At 40.1% G+C, this 23,012-nt stretch overlaps 1 protein-coding gene across 1 annotated transcript in view; it reads right to left on the bottom strand.

The window, feature by feature from the left end:
• LOC122926355 (mucin-2-like) overlaps positions 1-22,422 on the bottom strand; it is a 100,112-nt gene extending 77,690 nt beyond the window's left edge. Inside the window, exons 1-7 of the mRNA XM_044277730.1 lie at positions 22,404-22,422; positions 21,925-22,186; positions 18,347-18,461; positions 16,706-16,796; positions 3,820-3,935; positions 3,293-3,509; positions 1,197-1,322 (exon numbers count right to left, since the gene is read on the bottom strand). Coding sequence (XP_044133665.1) covers positions 1,197-1,322; positions 3,293-3,509; positions 3,820-3,935; positions 16,706-16,796; positions 18,347-18,461; positions 21,925-22,186; positions 22,404-22,422 — 946 coding nt within the window. The remainder of the gene's footprint in view (positions 1-1,196; positions 1,323-3,292; positions 3,510-3,819; positions 3,936-16,705; positions 16,797-18,346; positions 18,462-21,924; positions 22,187-22,403) is intronic.
• Positions 22,423-23,012: the final 590 nt, after the last annotated feature.

Consider the following 23,012-nt stretch of genomic DNA (forward strand, 5'->3'; position numbering starts at 1 on the left):
CCCACTGCTGTGTTTCAGTTCCTTCGATCCCCCACCATTGCTGTAGATCTCTGGTCTTTGTCAACATCCTGTTTGACGCGGGTCACGTGGCCTCTGCAGCCAGTGACTGGTCACAACAGTGACATGTCCCTCATGCCTGATGGGACTCAGTGACATCACACATGGTGGACACATCACTACTGCGGCCAGTCATAATTACCTAATCCCACCGCTGGGTTTCGGCTCCACTACCTCTGCTGCAGATCTCTGGTCTGCAGCAGTCAACATCTAGTTTGATGTGGGGAGACCAAATATCTGCAGCAGCAGTGGGGAAACGAAAGAGTTGGAACTGAGTTGCAGGGATCAGGTAAGTATGAGTCCCTCTGGCCAACCTGGAAGGTCTGCCTGAAAGGTCACCAGGTGTGAACAAGCGTTTTAATATTATAGATCACAGGATGGACAGAAACATCGTACATTAACCCTGGGTTCACACCTGAGCGTTCTGAAAGGAGCGCTCTGTATGCGCGATTGTACCGGCGTTTGCAATCGCGCATACAGAGACAAGCGAACGCCCATTGTCGCGCGTTCCCGAATGTCTATGTACGGGAACGCGCGACAAAACGCCCCAAAGAAGCTCATGTACTTTTTTGAGCGTAGGGCGTTTTACAGCGCGATCGTACGCGCTGTAAAACGCCCAGGTGTGAACCATTCCCATAGGGAATCATTGGTTTCTCCTTGTTGAGCGTTTTACAGCGCGTAGGAACGCGCTGTAAAACGCTCAGGTGTGAACCCAGTGTAATGGGTAGATTGCGGTAGAAACTGAAAAATCTATTGAATACATCTCAGTGAGGCTTTTTCTACAGCATGTGCATGGGCGTCTAAAAGACTGGTTCAGATAAATAGCACAATTGCAGAAATTTTGACAAGAAATCTTCTGTGTATGAATTCTGCTTAATGCCATTCCTCTGATCCCAGCATGCATGGAAAGCAAGTTGCGCCTCATAAATAACTAGGTGGTACCTCACCAGTGAGGCATGTTTTAGTAGTCTAAAAAGTTCTCCTCTAAAATAATTCATTTTCCAAAGGCGGTCTGAAACATCAAAGGTGGAATCTGCTTGATTGCTATGGACAACTAAGGCAGTTTTCCTTTGCACCAGTTTTGATAAATCTCCCCCATATTTTTTTAGTGATTGCTGTATTCAGACAACGTGACTCACCCGCAGGACAGAAGCAGCCATCCATGTAATGCTCCTCACACAGATTGTGCACCTCTTGGTGGGAACAGGAATTTGTGCAGGGTGAGGCGCTTTCTTGATAGACCATATTAGCAGGACATTTCTTAGCTTGGAAATACACAGAAATGTTGTCAATAAACCACTGTAATTATAAAAATGCTGAAAAGCTACATATACAGTATACATAACATTTCTTAGAGACAGCTGCAACTACAAACAATAGTGGAAGTTCATTGTTTGCCGGTATGATAAAGGGGTTGTGCAGTCAGGATATTGATGGTCCCTCGAATAGCTTTTAGAAGGGGTAGCGGCGCTCAGGCCAGCACTGTACCGTTTTCAATGCTTCCTTGCACAGTGTATAGATTATAGCGGTGGTGCAAGTGTAATTACAATTGCTTATTCCATTCAAGTGAACGGGAGAGGAATCTATAATTACACTTCACCGCCGCTACAATCTGGACTGCATACAGGTGAACACTGAAGAGGACACAATGCTTGCACGAGCGCCACTAGTACCCCTTACAACAGCTGAACGGCAGTTGGACCTCTGCCAATCTGATATTGATGACATATTCCGAGGATGGGTCATCAACACACTGACACTGTACAACTCTTTAGGGACTCTTTGTGGCTTGCCATGAAACACCTGGTAAATGAACTCTGTAAGGATGACCAAGTGGGAATACCATAGACCAATTCACAGCCTACTCAAAGACTATGCTATTGTAGAGAGCCCTCATGTCAACAAACTGATACTCCTCTACTTCTCCCTCTTCTTTTCATGTGTCTGTCTTTCAGTAAAGATGTGGCCCTTTTCCCTTGTTCCCTCAGCCCCTATCACTTGTCTGTTTTTTTATTGATATATAATATATATTGCAGCCAGGCTCATCTATCCATCCAACCGCTACACTGACGCTAGTCTGTGCCAATCACTTTACTGGTTCCCTATTCACCACAGAATACAGTTCAAACGTCTCACCCTCACCCACAAAGCTCTCCACAGTGCTGCACCTCCATATATCTCCTCCCTCATCTCCATCTACCACCCTACTTGTGCTCTCCTTTCTGATAGCGACCTAAGATTAATAACCTCCATAATTCGTACCTCTCACTCCCGTCTTCAAGACTTTTCTCGAGATGCACCTACTCTCTGGAATACTCTGCCCCGAAATACTAGGTCAATTCACAACTTCTCCACCTTCAAACGTGCCTTGAAAACACATCTTTTCAGGCAGGCTTATCAAGCTACCTAAAATGACTTTTTCCAGACTAAAGCTTTCCCAAACCAACTCCTCTGCCCTAAACTCGATCCTCTAGTAGTCCCAAACCCGAAGCAGATCGGCCGGCACCACTCCTGTCAGTTCAATAATGGCTCAAATCCTACTTATCACAATCAACTACCTTAAGCTCTTGTGAGCAGGGCCCTGACTCCAGTTAGTTTTGTTTCATACATGAACCCTATGAATTTGTAAAGCACTGTGGAACATAGTGGCGCTATATAAATAAATTGTATTATTATTACTATTATTATTAATAATATATATATAATATATTAATATATAATTGACGTGTGCAGCTTTATTAGAATTTCAGTGTAGTGCAGTGTGTCATATACATAGTGCAGTTTCCTTCACCCTTCTGTAAGATATATAGCCTAGGATGCATGTAATATTTGTACTATGTTACAGTCTGCTCTGTGTCACAATATGTATTGTATACATCTGACAACTGATTATAAATAAAGTTTAAAAAAAAATAAAACTAATTACTGGGTTTGGAGGGAGGAGACACAAGGTTTGCACTGGTAGTGTAGGAAGGTGAATGAGGCCAGGGCCTGTTAAACGTGGACCATGTTGTGGACACCATGGGAGGAAAGGAACCACACTTCCACCTTTACTTGCATTTCTAGTGGTTGGTTTGCCTGGTCCTTTAGATGTGTGTGAGATGGTATCTGTGCATCTTGCTCTGTTAGCATGGTCATTTAGATGAGTGCGGAGCCATATTTGTGTATCTAAGCTTCTAGCTTTATGTTTTTTACCTAAATTGTATCTATCCTATCTAATGTATGAAATGCTTACGACAAAAGTTCTTAGTTCTCCAGTTTCTTGGGTGTCCGCCAGCATGAGAGCATTGTCTGGAATACTCAGAGATGGTACTACACAGGCAGAAGTAGTCTTGGGATTGGTCACAGGAGCACATGTCAATCATACAGGCCTGGGTGTAGGCTTCCAGATTCAGAACGTTCATACAGTCAGAGAACACAGCTTGGACTAGATGTTCCTTACATACAGAGAGCTAAAGGGAAGATAATAATATATAAAATACCAAATTAATGACAAAAATCTTTGACATACTATAGTTATGATTTCATGTATGATCCAGTTGACTGTTCTCTCATAAGGAACCAAAGTCATCACAGATATTTATAGTAGCTGTCCATTCTTACGACTTGAAAAAGCAATATATTTTATGCACCTTTATATCACTCTATGTGGGAGTTTATGTATCTAATGGTTTGATCTACTGGGTGATTGACATTTCTAGTCTTGTCTCTTCTTTTCTGTCTTCTTCGTGTCATCTGGTGTGTTCAGTGTTACATACTTACATATTTAGAACAATGTGTTGGGTTTATGATTTCAGTGTCATCTGTGTCCTTACACACTTCATTTGGATCATTCACATTCTGCTGATTTCCAAAATTTATCGGACTGAGAATTTTGTCTGAGTGGGAGATAATAATATTAGATAGAAGGTGAAAACATAATGGACAGACAGAGAGACACACAGAGACGAGGCTGCAATTTCTAGTGAGTGTGATATCTCATCCCAGGGCTGGGTTCCCAGATACTCCGCTCAGTACTACCATACAATGTCCTCCATGCTGCTGCTTCTGACTTTTCTGTGTGATGTGTATGGGAGACATCGTAGCAGCTTTATGTATGGGAAAACTGACAATTATAGATGTGTAAAGGTCAGAAATAGTGTTATTTCTGAGGTACACACACTGGACAGCTTATTCTAAAGGTCAACATACACTTTAACCACCTCCGGACCGCCTAACGCACGGATGCGTCCGGACGGTCCGGAAGGTGGTTGATCTATTCCTCCTGGATGCATCCGTGCGTCATCTTGCGATAGCCGAGATTTCCTGTGAACGCGCGCACAAAGGCGCGCGCGCTCACAGGAACTGAAGGTAAGCGAGTGGATCTCCAGCCTGCCAGCGGCGATCGTTCGCTGGCAGGCTGGAGATGTGATTTTTTTTAACCCCTAACAGGTATATTAGACGCTGTTTTGATAACAGTGTCTAATATACCTGCTACCTGGTCCTCTGGTGGTCCCTTTTGTTTGGATCGACCACCAGAGGACTCAGGCAGCTCAGTAAAGTACCACAAAACACTACACTACACTACACCCCCCCGTCACTTATTAACCCTTTATGAACCACTGATCACCCCATATAGACTCCCTGATCACCCCCCTGTCATTAATCACCCCCCTGTAAGGCTCCATTCAGAGGTCCGTATGATTTTTACGGATCCACTGATACATGGATCGGATCTGCAAAACACATGCGGACCTCTGAAAGGAGCCTTACAGGGGGGTGATCAATGACAGAGGGGTGATCACCCATATAGACTCCCTGATCACCTCCGTCATTGATCACCCCCCTGTAAGGCTCCATTCAGACGTCCGTATGATTTTTACGGATCCACTGATACATGGATCGGATCCGCAAAACACATGCGGACCTCTGAATGGAGCCTTACAGGGGGGTGATCAATGACAAGGGGGTGATCACGCATATAGACTTCCTGATCACTTCCCTGTCATTGATCACCCCCCTGTCATTGATCACCCCCCTGTAAGGCTCCATTCAGACATCCGTATGATTTTTACGGATCCACGGATACATGGATCGGATCCGCAAAACACATACGGACGTCTGAATGGAGCCTTACAGGAGGGTGATCAATGACAGGGGGGTGATCACCCATATAGACTCCCTGATCACCCCCCTGTCATTGATCACCGCCCTGTAAGGCTCCATTCAGACGTCCGTATGCGTTTTGCGGATCCGATCCATGTATCCGTGGATCCGTAAAAAATCATACGGACGTCTGAATGGAGCCTTACAGGGGGGTGATCAATGACAGGGGGGTGATCACCCCATATAGACTCCCTGATCACCCCCCTGTCATTGATCACCCCCTGTAAGGCTCCATTCAGACGTCCGTATGCGTTTTGCGGATCCGATCCATGTATCCGTGGATCCGTAAAAAATCATACGGACGTCTGAATGGAGCCTTACAAGGGGGGTGATCAATGACAGGGGGGGTGATCACCCCATATAGACTCCCTGATCACCCCCCTGTCATTGATCACCCCCCTGTAAGGCTCCATTCAGACATTTTTTTGGGCCCAAGTTAGTGGAAATTTTTTGTTTGTTTTTGTTTTTGTTTTTTCTTACTAAGTCTCATATTCCACTAACTTGTGTCAAAAAATAAAATCTCCCATGAACTCACCATACCCCTCACGGAATCCAAATGCGTAACATTTTTTAGACATTTATATTCCAGACTTCTTCTCACGCTTTAGGGCCCATAAAATGCCAGGGCAGTATAAATACCCCACATGTGACCCCATTTCGGAAAGAAGACACCCCAAGGTATTCCGTGAGGGGCATATTGAATCCATGAAAGATTGACATTTTTGTCCCAAGTTAGCGGAAAGGGAGACTTTGTGAGAAAATACAAAAAAAATCTATTTCCGCTAACTTGTGCCAAAAAAAAAAAAAATTCTAGGAACTCGCCATGCCCCTCACGGAATACCTTGGGATGTCTTCTTTCCAAAATGGGGTCACATGTGGGGTATTTATACTGTTCTGGCATGTTAGGGGCCCGAAAGCGTGAGAAGAAGTCTGGGATCCAAATGTCTAAAAATGCCCTCCTAAAAGGAATTTGGGACGCTTTGCGCATCTAGGCTGCAAAAAATTGTCACACATCTGGTATCGCCGTACTCAGGAGAAGTTGGGCAATGTGTTTTGGGGTGTCTTTTTACATATACCCATGCTTGGTGAGATAAATATCTTGGTCAAATGCCAACTTTGTATAAAAAAATGGGAAAAGTTTTCTTTTGCCAAGATATTTCTCTCACCCAGCATGGGTATATGTAAAATGACACCCCAAAACACATTCCCCAACTTCTCCTGACTACGGCGATACCAGATGTGTGACACTTTATTGCAGCCTAGGTGGGCAAAGGGGCACACATTCCAAAGAGCACCTTTCGGATTTCGCAGGCCATTTTTTACACATTTTGATTGCAAAGTACTTCTCACACATATGGGCCCCTAAATTGCCAGGGCAGTATAACTACGCCACAAGTGACCCCATTTTGGAAAGAAGACACCCCAAGGTATTCCGTGAGGAGCATGGCGAGTTCCTAGAATATTTTATTTTTTGTCGCAAGTTAGTGGAATATGAGACTTTGTAAGAAAAAAAAAATAAAGAAAAAAATCATCATTTTCCGCTAACTTGTGACAAAAAATAAAAAGTTCTATGAACTCACTATGCCCATCAGCGAATACCTTAGGGTGTATACTTTCCGAAATAGGGTCATTTGTGGGGTTTTTCTACTGTCTGGACATTGTAGAACCTCAAGAAACATGACAGGTGCTCAGAAAGATAGAGCTGCTTCAAAAAGCGGAAATTCACATTTTTGTACCATAGTTTGTAAACGCTATAACTTTTACCCAAACCATTTATTTTTTGCCCAAACATTTTTTTTTTATCAAAGACATGTAGAACAATATATTTAGCGAAAAATTTATATATGGATGTCGTTTTTTTTGCAAAATTTTACAGCTGAAAGTGAAAAATGTCATTTTTTTGCAAAAAAATTATTACATTTCGATTAATAACAAAAAAAGTAAAAATGTCAGCAGCAATAAAATACCACCAAATGAAAGCTCTATTAGTGAGAAGAAAAGGAGGTAAAATTCATTTGGGTGGTAAGTTGCATGACCGAGCAATAAATGGTGAAAGTAGTGTAGTGCAGAAGTGTAAAAAGTGGTCTGGTCATTAAGGGGGTTTTAGCTAGCGGGGTTAAAGTGGTTAAAAAACCATTAGAAAATCTAAACATCACAAAGATAGTGATCACGAACATATACAGTGTGGGCCACAAAAAAAAATGTTTTCCCTTGTGTCATTTGTATGGAATAATGGATAATGGAATACGGACCTACTTACCCATTTGAAGAGATGCAGGAATTAGTCTCATGAGCGACTAATCAAAGTTGTGCCTGTCAAGTTCAGGAACACCTTCTTCTACACCACTTGTTCCATATTCCGAACATGCATGTCAATTTGCTATTTCAGTTTGAAAACTGTCTGAGGATTCGTTTCTTAACCCCTAGCCTTAACATTCCCACAGATTAAAGTCGCACCCCATTAGGTCTGATGACTGTGGAGGCCCTGTATGGCATCGCTGACTGGAGGTCAGACAGAAAACCCTCCCCTGATTAACCTCTCAGCTATTCCACCATACTCGGAAATGAATCCTCTGGCATTCTATCTGCATTCCAAGTGCTGCTATTTTTTATCCTATGCAATGTGGATGTTTTGAATGCGTTTCTAATAAAGACTATTAAGTTTTAGACCACAAGTGCCAGAGGATTCATTTGGAGTATGGTGGAATAGTTGGACTGGACTGACACAGTTTTCTCCAATTTCCTGGAGAGCACAGTGGACACTCCAATCTGTGGGGTACCGCATACATGGAGAGTGCAAGTTTACACACTACTCCTTTTTTTCCTTTCTTTTGTATAATACATGGTAACATAGTACATATGGCCGAAAAAAGACATTTGTCCATCCAGTTCAGCCTGTTAACCTGCAGGTTGATCCAGAGGAAGGCAGAAAATGCAGAGATATCTGCATTTGTATTCTTATTCAAATGAGAAGTTCGAGCACCAGAGGGCAGGGATGAATCCTTTGAGCACTTCTTTGTAACACCCCTGTGCTCTGCACACTCCCCCTCCACTTGATTGGCAGGGCTAGACATCAGCATTCTGAGGGCAGAGTGTCCTACCATCTACATATCATATACTCTATGTACAATAGCTTCACCACACTGAGATCTGCTCAGAAAGCTGATATACTTCTTACTGCTTTATTCACAGGCACAATATATGATAATAAGGACATTAGTAATATGTGATAGCTTATAAGTTTTGTTGAGCGAATAGAGCTTCAGATCATCGAACCAAAGTCGATTTGGTCAAACACTTCGATTTTAATCCTGTCTCCGTACAGCATTAAAATGTATTACCTCATTGGAGCCAAACTTAATTTCTTCCAAAGTCGTGCGAGACTTCGATGAATAAATTCGGTATTCATTTCTGCATCTTTAAAAACATTTAAAATTAGGAATCTGAAGTGGGGTTTGGTACCAGATGGTACCTCATTACCAAACCCGACTTCAGATTCCTGATTTTAAATGTTTTCAACATGCAGAAATAAATATCGAATTAATTCACCAAAGTCTCGCGCAACTTTGGCTGAAACTAAGTTTGGCTACAATGAGGCAATGTATTTTAATGCTGAACGGAGACAGGTCTCTGACAGGCTTACAACAAAGTGTTTGAAGGAATCGACTTCGGATCGATGAAGCATAGAAAAAAAACACATCCTTTCTCTGTGGAAAGGCTATAGCTCAGTGATAAGTGGGTTTTGTATGTAGAGATCCCAGGTTTGAATCTTGGTAGAGACTTGAAGGTTTTTTTCTTCCACATTTAACCTATATAATAATAGTCTACGGGGCACATTTATTAAGACCGGTGTATTATACCTGGTGGTGGATTCTCTAGACTTATGAAGAGGCGCTGAACTCTAGATAACTTCAGCGGGTCCTCCGCCACATCTAAATGTAAGACAGCTGTCTTACATTTAGACCATTTTCTATGTCTAAAACAAGCGTGCCCGCTCCACACCCACTTTTTTAGACCTGGCGCAAGCGAAGAGAAGTTGCAGATTGTGGCGCAAAGGACCCTTGCATGCAATCTGCACCAGAAATATGCCTAAATTCTGTGTATTTTTCTGTTTGATAAATGACCCCCTATATCCTTATCCTATTGAGAATGTTTTTAGGCTTAAAAAGCTAATAAATATTGCTGGTTTCTTTATAATCCTATATTGTGCCTGTGAATAAACCAGTAATAGTTTTCAGTTTCTAAGTAAAAAAAAAATTCTCAATATAGTAAGACCTTTTATTGCTATTTTTATGATTATATATTATTTATTATAGAATAGCCTTTTATTACATGTTAAATGAGAGAGAAAAAATAACAGAAAAAAATAGTTTATTTATCGTAAGTCTCTCCATGACTTGAACTTGGGATATCTATATACAATATAAGCACTTACCACCAAACTATAACATTACTACATAGAGATGCATGTTTTTTCTATGCTTATAAGCTAACACATTATTATTATTTTTTTTTTATATATGTCTTTATTTCAATTTCATACAATAAATACATCCATAACAAAAAAACATATTGCTCCAACAATACATGAAAAACAGTTATTGGTAATTGATAAATACTATTCATTTTTTTCTTTCTTTCCCCCTCCCCCTTCCCATCCACCCCCCCATACCCTTCCCTCCCACCCCCAAAAGGACGCGAGGGAGCGTGGAAGAGAAAAAAAAAAAAAAACTAAAGTAACCAATTTTTCCAAACCTGGTCGAGATTTGGTGACTTTTTAGTATAATTCTTCATCCCACGTTCTTCTTTGATTAGATTATCTATTGCTTTTCTCCACTGTCCCACCGTCGGTAAATCTACCTTTATCCATTTCCTAAGTATAAGGAGCCTGGCCTGAAATAATACTTTATTCAAAACCAGTCGTATTTTTTTATTTAATTTCAAATGTTCAATTGCCCCTAAAATACAAATTACTGGATCATTGGGCAACCGAACCTTCAGGAGCAAAAACACGGTTTCTATTATATCCGTCCAATATCTATGAAGTTTGGGACACCTCCAAAAACAATGTATCAAATCGGCTCTCTCCTCCCAGCATTTTGGACACTTATCTGTTACTCTAACTCCCATTCTTTTCAACATCCATGGAGATCGATGTAGTCTATGCACTATAAAAAATTGTGAAATCTTGTGCGAACCCCTATCCGAAACTGTCGCATAGTTTCCAAGAGCATCTCTCCATTTTTCTTCTGTAAAGGAATCTAGATCTTTCTCCCATTTTTTCACAGCAAGCATTGTAATCGTTTTTATTTTTCCCTCCATCAAAAGCCTATATCTCTTTGCAGTTATTCCACCTCCTTCCCCTACTACAATAAACTTATCCAACCTATCTGATTTTTCCCTTCTGTACCTATCCTCCTGTACTACTGTCCGCAATGCGTTCCTAAGCTGGAAATATTTATACATATCACTATAGGGGATCCCAAATTCCGACACCATTATGTTAAAATCCTTCAGCTTATCTTCCTCAAAAATCAGATCTAGATATTTCATTCCTTTTTTCCCCCAATCTATATAATCTCTTATTGTTTCCAATTCCTTTAAATTAAGATTTTTCCATATCGGTGTATACTTCAAAAACCCTTTAATCTCCAATATCTTCTTAATTTCCCCCCATACATATTCTACTAAATTTAGTATCCTATTACCAGTATTTTTTTTCCCCAAAAAACCTGACTCCAACACCTCTAAGTGATTACATTTCTCTTTCCATCCCCATCTATTTAATTCTTGCCTACCCACTTGACTATCTAAACTATCCTTTATGTTCCCATATTGTGTTATTAAGTAATAAAAAAACAGATTGGGAAGCGCTAATCCTCCTTCTTGCACTGGAAGCTGAAGGACTTCCTTCTTTATCCGAGGCATCGCACCCTTCCAAACAAAATCCCCCATCAATCTATCAAATAGTTTAAAAATATTCTGCGGTATTCTTACTGGGGCGTTTTGCAGTACATAAAGTATCTTTGGGAGAAAGACCATTTTTATTAAATTTATCCTACCCTGCATTGACATTGGTAGTCTTTTCCATATGTGTATTTTAGTTCTTAATTCTTTTATTAAGGGGAGGACATTTAGTTTTTCATATTCTTCTATATTTCCGGAAATTTGTATGCCGAGATATTTAAAGTTTTCGTGTTTTTTAAGAACGTGCACCCGTGTATCTCTCTGTAGTTGCCCATCTCCTAATAATAACATGTGTGATTTCCCCCAATTGATATTTAGGCCAGAAAAAAACCCAAACTTATCTATTATCTCTACCACTTTGTTAAATTGATCCCCAGTGTTTTGCAAAAAAAGTTAAATATCATCTGCATACATTAACAGTTTTTCTTCTCCACCCACATATGAAAAACTTTTAATCTCCCTGTCATTTCTTATTATATTTGCCAAAGGTTCAATTGCAATTGCAAATAACAGTGGGGAGAGAGGGCATCCCTGCCTTGTGCCTCGTGAAAGGGCAAACGGCAGGGACAAGCTCCCATCCACAACCACTCTGGCCCTAGGATTACGATATATTAGCTGGATCCACCCTATAAAACCCTCCCCTATATTAAACCTCCTTAGTACTGCCCATAGATACTCCCATTCGATGCAATCGAATGCCTTTTGGGCATCCAATGAGAGTATCGCTTTCTCTCCTGCGTGTGATCTATTGGCTTCAATGTTAAGGAATAACCTTCTTGTATTGGAGTATATTGTTCTACCCGGTATAAATCCAGTCTGATCTTTATTTATTATTACCTTAATAACCCCTGAGAGCCTATCCGCCAAAACTTTTGCCAAAATTTTGACGTCCGTGTTCAAGAGGGATATTGGCCTATATGAGCCGGGATCTGTTTGTTCTTTCCCCTTTTTTGGAATTAATGCAATAATTGCTTCTTTCATAGAATCCGGTAGATCGCCTAATTTTCGCGCCTCATCCAGTGTTGTTTTTAATTCTGGAACTAATACCTGGAAGAAGGTTTTATATATTTCAAAGGGGAGCCCGTCTCCACCTGGTGTTTTCTCAAGTTTAACCTTCCCCAGAGCTAAATTTATTTCTGCCGCCGTTATTTCTTTTTCCAAATATTCTTTTTGGACCTTAGATATTCTACTAAAGGCAATCTTGTCTAGATATAAATCTAACTCTTGTTTTGAATATTGTACCCTAGACTTATATAGCTCTTGGAAATAGTCCCCGAACACTTTTTTGATATCTTCGGATATGGTAAATAATTTGCCCGTTTTATCTTTGATCACACCGATCCATGATTTCCCTTTTTGATTTCTCACTATATTTGCTAATATTTTACCAACCTTTTCACCCTCCGAGGCTAACCGAATCCATTGAAAGAGCAATTCTTTCTTACTTTTTTCTAATTGATATATCTTCAACTTTTCCTGTTCTTCCTCCCAAACTCTCTTATTGAGTACAGTAGGATATCTCATACATGCCATTCCAGCCTCTTGCAATTTTTTCTCCAGTACCTTCCCGTTCTCTCTAGTACTTTTTTTCCAATAATTTACTTTTTTAAACAATATACCCCTCAAAAATGCCTTAAAAGTGTCCCAAACCACAAGTCTACCGACAGAACCATTATTTTCCATGAAGAAGAGTTTTGACTCCTCCATTATACTCTCATTATCTGAGATCAATAATAGCCAATGGGGATTAAATTTAAAAAACGGCAAAATATTATTATTTTTTAAATCCAACTCAATTACCATTGCACTATGGTCCGACAGGGCCATAGGTATATACTTTGTCCTAATCCTGTTTTGGGATATTAGATTTTTGTTTCCAAAAATCATATCTATTCTCGACCAAGTTTGGTGTGTTTTTGAATAACAAGAGTACATAATTTCATCTGGGTTCTGAACCCGCCAAACATCTACCCAATTAAATTCATAGACTAGTTTACATAAATCTACATTTTGTGCTCCTCCCCCTCTGCCAGACATCCTATCCCTGGGTGGATCCATAACCGCATTATAATCGCCGACCGCAATCAGTATACATTCCTGTTTATTCAACATAAATCCATACAACTGATACAAAACATCTGGTTTATATGGTGGTGGAACATATATATTTGCGAGTACGGTTTTTCTCCCTTCTACATAGCAATATAAAAAAAGGTATCTGCCATAGTCATCGGCCTCACATGCCAGAGCCTCAAATCTAATCTTGTTATGTATCAAAATTGAAACCCCTCTGGAATAAGTAGTGTGTACAGAATGATATCCCGCCACCATCCAACCCCTCTCCAACCATCTCACTGATTCCTTATCCAGGTGTGTCTCCTGGAGGCAGATGATGGCTGGCAGAAACCTCTTCATCCACTCAAGGATAGCGTACCTTTTAACCCTCTCACGGAGCCCTCTCACATTCAATGAAAGGACCCTAACCATCTAACAGAGGGGGAAGAAAAAAAATAATAAAAAAAATAAACGTTTTTCTTTCCACGCCCCCCCCCACCCATATCCCCTATATACCCTCCCATCTAAATAGTCCCCCTTTCTGCTGATCAGCAGTCCGGGCGACTCCATAACTTAGCATTATGGCTCCTATCACCTCCTCCCCCCCCGCCTCAAAGACCCTCCCCATCCGCCCATTCGCTAACTTCCTCCGGAGTCTGAAAGAAAACAAACTTGCCATTATATTCTACCCTTAGTTTAGCCGGAAAAAATAAGCTGTACTTTATACCTGCCTCCCTTAATCTTTTTTTGACCGATATAAACTCTCTTCTTTGTGCGTTAGTTCTATATGAATAATCTGGGAAGAGTTTAATCTTTACCCCATGTATATGGTATCTTTCTGAGATTCTAGCGTCAGCTAATATTCCGTCTCGGTCCTTAGATAAAAGGCATTTCACCAGTATCGGTCTGGGGTAGTCCCCTGGCACCCTATTTTTTGTGGGGACCCTATGTGCTCTTTCGATAGAAAACAGGGGAGAAAGAGTACCTTCTCTACTATTCTCCCTTAACCATTTTTCCATAAATTCAGTACAGTTTTCTCCCTCCGCTCGCTCTGGGATCCCCACACATCTTATATTTGACCTTCTTGATCTATCCTCCTGGTCTGCCAATTTTTGTTCCATCTTGACATTTGTCTGTTTTAGAAGTGTCACCTCCTTCTCTAATTTCTGAACGGATTTCTCTAGGGTAGGGATCCTTTTTTAAATCTCTTGCAACCGCTGCCTTACTTTTTCCATCTCAGCTCGTATAACCATAACATCCGTCTGTACTGCCCCAAGCTGAGTTACCAAATTACCCATTAGATTTTCCATCCGTGAAACCGTGCCAAGTATATCCTGCACCATTTTTACATCTGTTTCTGTATATGTCACTGGGGTTCCCCTCTTCCCCTCTCCCCCTTCGGCTGACATCTCATGTGTCGGACCCTGCAGTCTAGGATCCACAGTTTTTTCTTTTTGTGGGGATCTAGGCCCGGGTGAGTTCGGAACCAAATACTTATTTAGACCCAACTGTTTAGACCCACTTTCCAACCCTCCTGTTGATCGCCTGGCGGTGCTCCCCGTAGGGCCGCGCTGTTCCTCCCTTTTTTTAGACGGCATTTGGAGTTCTCCAACTCTTTTATAACAAATATAGTCCCCTTCTTAAATTAATCACATTGATCACATTGGTCACAAACAATCAGATATGGACAATGAATTATATCCACATTTAAACACATTTAAGCACAAAAGTCAGTTCAAAGGGGGAAAAGGAAAGTTAGTGGTGTTAGTCGGGACCTTGACCAAAAAAGATAATTTCCTTGGGGAATTATGGCTCAGGACCTAAAATCCGGGCGTATCTGAACATGCGAATAGTTAGTTAATTAATTTGGAGAGGTTTGATACCGTTAATGTAAGACCTGAGGGCGGAAGGAATTATCTCAAACAGGGTTGTTGGGGGTTATACTCCAGAATCCAGGGTACCCCCATTTTTTTTCTCTCCACATTTAATTCACGGTGATGCTATCCGTGCTCAATAGCTGCCTCTGATTCCAAGCTAACACATTTTACTAGTATCTTTATAATCATATATTGTGCTTGTGAATACAGCAGTGATATGTATATTAGCTTTCTGAGCAGATCTCAGTGTGGTGAAGCTATAGTACATAGAGTATATGATTTTAGATGGTAGGACACAGCTCTGCCCTCAGTATGACATCTAGCCCTGTCAATCAAGTGGAGGGGGAGTGTGCAGAGCACAGGGGGTGTTACATAGCAGTGCTCAAAGGATTCAGCTCCGCCTCCTGGTGCTCCAATTGCTTATTTGCATATGAATAAAAAGGCAGATATCTCTGCAGCTATCTAGCTGAGAAAGGTACCGTTTTAATCAGCATGATCAACCCTACCAGGCAGTATGTCTGATTTAATAGGGTTGATCCTGGTGACAGCTTTAAAATGCTCTGGTAAAATCAAAGCTGAGCTCTGATTGGTTCCTATGGGCAACAATGACAGCCTTACTTTAAAACAGTTTTGATGAAGGAGATCCAATAAGCATTATCCTGTGCAAACCACATGAGGGAAACAGGGGTCTGGTCTTTGTGGCCCAACCTGTCTGATGCCTCATACACTGAATACATTATGACTTCCAGAACATCAGTTGATGGTGACTTCTTCTTCAAACCTTATTATGTTCCACCATTCATTTAGGTTTTTACTACCCCGATACAGATAAGGCTGGGTTCACATTACGTAGATCTGTTCAACTGATGTCCAAAAACGTATACAAACAGATGCCAACAAAAGGCCATCCATTTGTATCCATTTTACACATACTTCTGTGTTAAGAAAAAGCATACATACAAAAGCAGAGTCTGCTATGCTTTGGTAAAAGGACAATGACGAATTTGATATAGTTTTTTTTTTTTTTTTTAACATAGACGTCTATATAAAACAGAAGCATCATGTGAGCCCAGTCTTAGTAAATTATAAACTATTAAGCAAACACTAACAAAAATAATAAAAATAAAAAAGCAGCAGTTTTCGTAATCTGATCTTTTCCTTTGATCCTATATTTTTCTCATGTTCCAATTAAAACTGAGAAAATGATAATGAAACTTAAATATTTAAAGGAGATCATTCATGCCCCCTCCCCTTCCTCCTGTGTCTGGCTATTGGACAACTGGTTTCAGCAGGGGCGTCCCCCACTGCTCTGTCTGCAGTAGAATACAAAACAATAAGCCCCGCCCTTTGTCTAAGCTCCACCTCTCAGTCATTAACCCCTGTGCTCTCTGCAGGATTTCTACAAGACTGTTTGTTTCGAGGACATGCAGAAAATCCTGCAGACTGACAAACACTCTGGGTCAGTTTATCTCTATTTTACTTTTATTATTCACTCCTAGGTTTTGCGCTCCTTTACTACTTTTATGGACAATAGCTCAATATGTGGTAGATAATGGTAAGTAAGATTGAATGTTTCATTGAGACATTTTTCCTAACCCACTTACCCCCTGAGAGAAATTCATTTTTTGTGGGATCTCCATTATAATCCCCACATAGGCCACAAGTATGATTGAGAAACCTTGGGTCCAACTCCACCTGAAGAAGAAAGATACAGGGTTACTTAAAATTGTGTTCAAAATATTATACATCAAAGCAGATTTTTTGTGCCGTTGTCAGTTGCAGGCCTTGGTGCTGGAAGGGAGCCCATCGTCCACTGTTCCACATAAAAAGACACCAGTATTATAAATAGTACTTAGCATATAAGGGCCCTTTGGCAGATTTAGGGGCATTAGGGTCTAGGAGCTTCAAGTTACTCATCCTTAAAGCAAATCTGTTACCAGCGACATCCCTATCGAACCATTTGCATTGACGCAAAGCTGTGGTTCACCCAATTAAAATGCTGTTTTTCTTTTGGTGATCTGAGGCTCCGTTCCCCATTATACTTTTTCTTAATATGCAAATTAGGCCTGCAATGAGGGCGTCAACATTGCTCTTCTTGCACCCAAGCTCCATTTATTTCTGTGGCCACCCCTTCCCTGACTACTTTGATTGACAGGGCAAGGCAGTGGCAAAGCAGCCAGAGAGGGGCTGGCCATCAAAATAAGTGGAGCTTGGGTGCAACAAGAGCAATGGTGACACCATCGTTGCACCAAAGACCTAATTTGTATATTAAGAAAAACAATCATAATTTGGGAACAGAGCCTCAGATCACAAAAAGAAAAACAGAATTTTAAGTTTTTTTAAAGATTTTGAGTTTTTTTGCAAAGAAGCGTTGGCAAATCTTGCCAAGTCAAAATGTGCCATGCTGATAGACTCATACCCAAAAAGACTGAGTGCTGTAATAAAATCAAAAGGTGCTTCAACAAAGTATTAGTTTAAGGGTTTGCACACTTATGCAACCACATTATTTTATTTATTTTTTCTTCCCTCCACCTAAATGATTTCAGTTTGTTTTTTAATTGAGTTGTACAGTTTATAGGTCACATTAAAGGTGGAAAAAGTTCTGAAATGATTCATCTTTGTCTCATTTTTTTACATCACAGAAGCCTGACATTTTAACAGGGGTGTGTAGACTTTTTATATCCACTGTAGCTGTGGTTCACCTGATTAAAATGCTGTTTTTCTTTTGGTGATCTGAGGCAAACAGTTTGACAGAGAGGTCGCTGATTACCTTTAAAAGGCTAAACCTTCTACCTGCAATAGGAAGCGTGAAATTTTTGGACAGACATTTCATGACTGTATTGGAGATATGAGTGGATTTGGCTCTTTGGAAATGACAAATATACCTGGAAGCGTTGAAAGAAAATAGCTAAAAGGCCACTTAGAAACAAAACAAGATACTGTCACATAAATTATGTATTTGGTATCAAGAACCCTGTAGACACAAGTGAGAACTACAGATTAGTGAAACTCTGTTTTACAGCATTTTGCCCACTGGAGAATTTCCTATTACAGAGCCGTACTTCCCACATGTGAAGCAACCGAGGCTGAAATAAGGATCTATATTCAGCATTTCAGCCTCCACTGTCTTTTAGGTTCTATACACGACTAAACAAATCTTGCCATCTTAAATTAGCTCATTTCTAGTTAGGACATTTTGGAGACAAATTATTCATAACTGGTGGTACTTCTTAATAATAGCTCACCATGATAGCATCTTCTCTGTTCCACATGAGGGTCAAGCCAACCTTTGTGTACATCTTAAAATAGCCATCGTTTTCATGCATGAGAATACCAAATTTGTAGAAAGGTGTCCTGGCACTGAAAATGAATCATTAAGCTGTGAATTCAAGATGTTTTATACATGAGTTATGCTTCTTAAAGGGGTTCCACCATGAAATGTACACTTCCATTTAGCACTCCATCAGTCCCATAGAAGTGAATGGAATGAACACTTGCACTGTCGCGTGTATTGTTGGGGTTCCAATGGTCAGAACCCACATAAGCCCATATCAAAGAGGACCTTTCATCTGTTTAGCCCTAGTATAATTAGGGTCTTATCTTATAGGGCAGCCCCCACTGATGTCATCACACTTTTTTTTTTTTCCCCCGTTGATTCCGGTGCCTTATATTCTAATGCTTCTCTTCTCCCTGGCTGTGAGCGCATCCAATCATATCGCACCGCTCACAGCCAGGGAGGAGCTCTTTGGAAAAAAAAAGTGTGATGACATCAGTAGGGACCGCCCTATAAGGTAAGACCCAAATTAGATTAGGGTTAAACAGATGAAAGGTCCTCTTTAATCACCTGTCCTGTGGATAGATCATAAATATTTTTCATAGGATAACCCCATTTAAGTTCAGAATCTAAAAATAAAGTTGTTTTAAACAAAACGGCCCTGGGACTTAATCAGATCTGCTAATCTAGAACCTTCTAGTGCGAGTGGTGGAGTGGAGAAGCACAGCCTAAGCAAAAACATTGTTACAATTTCTATCATAGACTTTTATAGACATTCAATGTAAGTATAATGGAATGAATAAGCAGTTTTTCCAGTTATAAACAAGTCTTTAGACTTGTGGGGGAGATATATCAAGACTGGTATATCCATCCGCCAGTCTTGATCTCCCTGCATTGGTGTGAGAGGTGCCTAATTAATTAAGAGGCAGAAGCCGCGCACTAGAAACTGAATTCTATGCCAGCTACAGGCTGGTGTAGACTTCAGCTATAACTTACGCCAGTTTCTTGCAAAAGTTATAGAAAAATGCAGCAGGCGGCACAAAGCCTCACCTACTTCCGCTAATCCCTGCCCTGGAAAAGTGTCGAGAAGTCTAAAAAGTCGCAAATTATAACGCACATATGGCACGCACCATAATGTGCAACTTTTTTACTCCACAATAATGGCATAATTAGCTTAATAAATGTCCATCAATGTGTCTGAATTTTTTCCTCCAAAGTTTTGCATCGGCAGAAAGTCATACAGTCTCTCAGTATTAGCTGTCTGTGCATTCAACCTTTCCACCGTGCAGTGCAGCTATAGTGTAATAACAGTGCAAATGAACAGGATATATTGCAATAGACATATAAATGCAGTTCAACAATAAGAAACAGTATAAGTGCACACAACATCACAGTCACAGTGCAAGTCAACCCTTCAAAGTGCAATAAAGGTATTTAGATGCTGCCAGAACTATGCATACTTACCAACACTGCTGTTGGTAAATTTGGGGCATATAAGTCTAGTCATGGGAACGTCCCAACTCCAATAAGAATAATTACCCATTTATGGCAGAGGCTTACGTAACCTCTGGCTATCTTCTGACTGGGACAGCCTGAGACTGCTAGAACTGTCTCTGAAAATTTGGAACAGTCCATAATTGTGGACTGTTGGCAAGTACTATATGAGTATACAGTCAATCAATGTGTGTTGGCATGGGGAGTTCTGGCGGCAGTTAAACAACCTTTTATAGGAAAATACTGACAAATCATGGAAAACTATATGTTCCCGAGCTCAATAGACAATTCTGGGAAAAGACGATTTAGCAGTTAAGATCTATAGATAAGATATTAAAAAGAAAATCTGAGAATTGATTTTCCTTGAATGCATGAGTACAAGATGTTTTGCATGATCATCACTATGAGGTGAACAGTATTGGGCTGCTATGCAATGCTGGGGAAAATAATCCAGAGGATAAGGGGAATAAAAGCATGGGACAATTCCAGCAACTTCTCAGGTGTCCTGAGACAATAGTTATTTTAAGAATATAAAACCGATTAAATTAGTCTTTGCCAAATAACCATGTAATGCTGCCCCATATCAAGAAGCTTTATGGGGAAATTAAGAGATCATGAAATCTAATCACTGAATTATTGTAGGAATGCAGATCAAGACTACAAAAACTGTTGTATTCAAGATTATGGAAAATTACGGTAAATGTTCTCCTATCAAAAACATCACTATAAATTAACTCTTTAGGCAGTCCAGACTCTAGCACTGCTGGCTATTAGTGTGTATATGAATATTTTTATGACCAAAAATCCCATCTCATAATCATTTTCAGACACTATCTTAGGCTCTAGGCTTTCGAACTTTATTCCCTTCGATTGTTGGCCTTTAGACGCCATTGTATTAAAAGTGAATACAGGGCTATTTCCCTAATATTAGCAAACTAATAGGTTACTAAGAAAGTCAATTATGTTACACAGTTGGGGCTAGAAGAATGGAAGAAATGAAGAACATCCAATAGTGTGGGCATAAAGGTGCCTGTACATGTATGGTAATGTGATGTGAAGCCAAGACTCTCATGACAAGACCACACAAGGTTTTACCATGAGTTGCTAGAATTTTGGAAAGGCGAAGTTCATGGTTATAATGTGTTTCACCTATACAAGCCACATGCCGAAGAACCACATTGCAAAAACAAGGTATACAGCTGCTAATCTACATGTATTGACACCCTAAGAACAGTCAAGCAGATGAACATATAGTATTTATTCCTAGAATAAATGCAATTGTGCTACAGTAGTTCCATATATAGCTTGGTCAGGTTTCCTTATTCACTTTTGAACGCCAAAATCAGAAGTGAATTACAAAAAAGAGGAATAGTATCTGTCATATACACTTTCTCTCCTTTTATGATTCACTCCTGATTTTGACTTCGAAAACTGCATCCAGGAACCTGAACGTGTGGACGTAACCTTTGCGGTTTTTCCAATCTTGAAAGTTATCCCCTATCGACTGAATAAGGGATATCCAATAGATTGGTGAGGTAAGGTTCATATATTGCATTATCGATCCATGTGATATACAGAAAATCAATTTTGTGGAGTCTATAAACTTCTATGTGCCTACAATGTTCCTCCATACAGAATTCCAGAAGAAATTTAAAAATATGCTCCTCTGAATTAAATTCTGGAGGCATTCCACAGAGGTGTGATATGGTGGCAAATAGAATACCTAAGGAGCCTCAACATGGACTCACATGTGTGAATATATACACACTCATATGCATATTTAGCATCCTACTTCAACTTGAACCAGAAATGTGTCAGTGTACAGTTCATTGTGTCTCTCAGCATCTCCTCGCAAAAATATTAACTTGAAATCCACAATGGAAGAGGTATGATAGAGCCCCTCTGTTTTTGCTTCCACTACAACTTCCAATTTTCATTAACCCATGGTATGAACCCTCCCCCATAAAAGGTTTAATAAAGAAAATGGAATCAAAAACCCAAACAACCAACCAACTAAACACATGAAAGATGTGAACATTATAAACTTTGACTCACATAGCTCCATTCACCACTACTAAGTTACTCTTAATCTGAAGAGTCACATCTTTGATGGTGATGGTGATCTTGTCTATAAACGGATGACCATTGACCAATGACCGGTGAATATGGACAGAGAATTCTTGATAGGAGTCTTGGCAATGAGAGGCCAAGTTGTAGCTGCAGACGCCAGGAAACTGGTAAAAACCACCATCAAAAGTCTTAAAATGATAGTTCCCCCAGGTACTGCAGACATAGTGACCATGATTACGGATTCGACCTGTTGAGTCACAAATTGTTAGAACTGTTAATATATTAGGACAGTCCAAGTTTACTATATATGAACATACTGTTAAGATGAGAGTTCTGCATACAGAGACACAAAGGAGAAAAACTGTAATGTGCATTAGTAGGTATATTAAAGACTTTGAGATACTTGCCTGTTATCACATCAATGGCTCTTGAGAACCCCAAAGTCAGACAAAACAACCACAAACTTGCAGTCCTATACTCCATTGTCCATGCTGTTGTGAAGGAAGCTCAATAGTATTAGTGATATTCACACCAAGAATTTTATAGGATTAGGCAGTGTTTGGTGACATCACTCCGGGGAGACAGAATATTTAATCTCTACAATTGAGATAAACATTCCTTTTTTCTAATAATAAGCTATTCGGGAGGGATTTTAAAGAAAGATATGCATTCTTGTGAAAGGCCAAGCAACACTTTATACTAAGCTCAGTATCAGCTATCTCCATGTCAAATGATAAGGAATTCTGAGTAGCACACAATAAACTAGTTATGATAGATACCGTGGGTAGATAGATTTTTCAGAATTCAGTTTGACAGCCATTTGGAAACACAGCTACAAATTTGGGAACTACTTACCTCATGTATTACAATATGATCTGGGGGAAGGGGTGGTACGGTTCTAGGAAAGGACTAGTTACCTGGAGGACTATCTTACCTTGCCACTCCAGTAAGATATAGCTTGTCAAGGACTATTGTATTTACAACTTGGGTAAATTCACAGCAAAAAAAATCCACCATCAGAAAATGAATACACCTTAGAAAAAGTAGGTTAAAGTATATATCTTAATTTAAAA

Source organism: Bufo gargarizans, chromosome 2 (genome assembly GCF_014858855.1).
Source record: "Bufo gargarizans isolate SCDJY-AF-19 chromosome 2, ASM1485885v1, whole genome shotgun sequence".
In the NCBI taxonomy this organism is placed as follows: domain Eukaryota; kingdom Metazoa; phylum Chordata; class Amphibia; order Anura; family Bufonidae; genus Bufo; species Bufo gargarizans.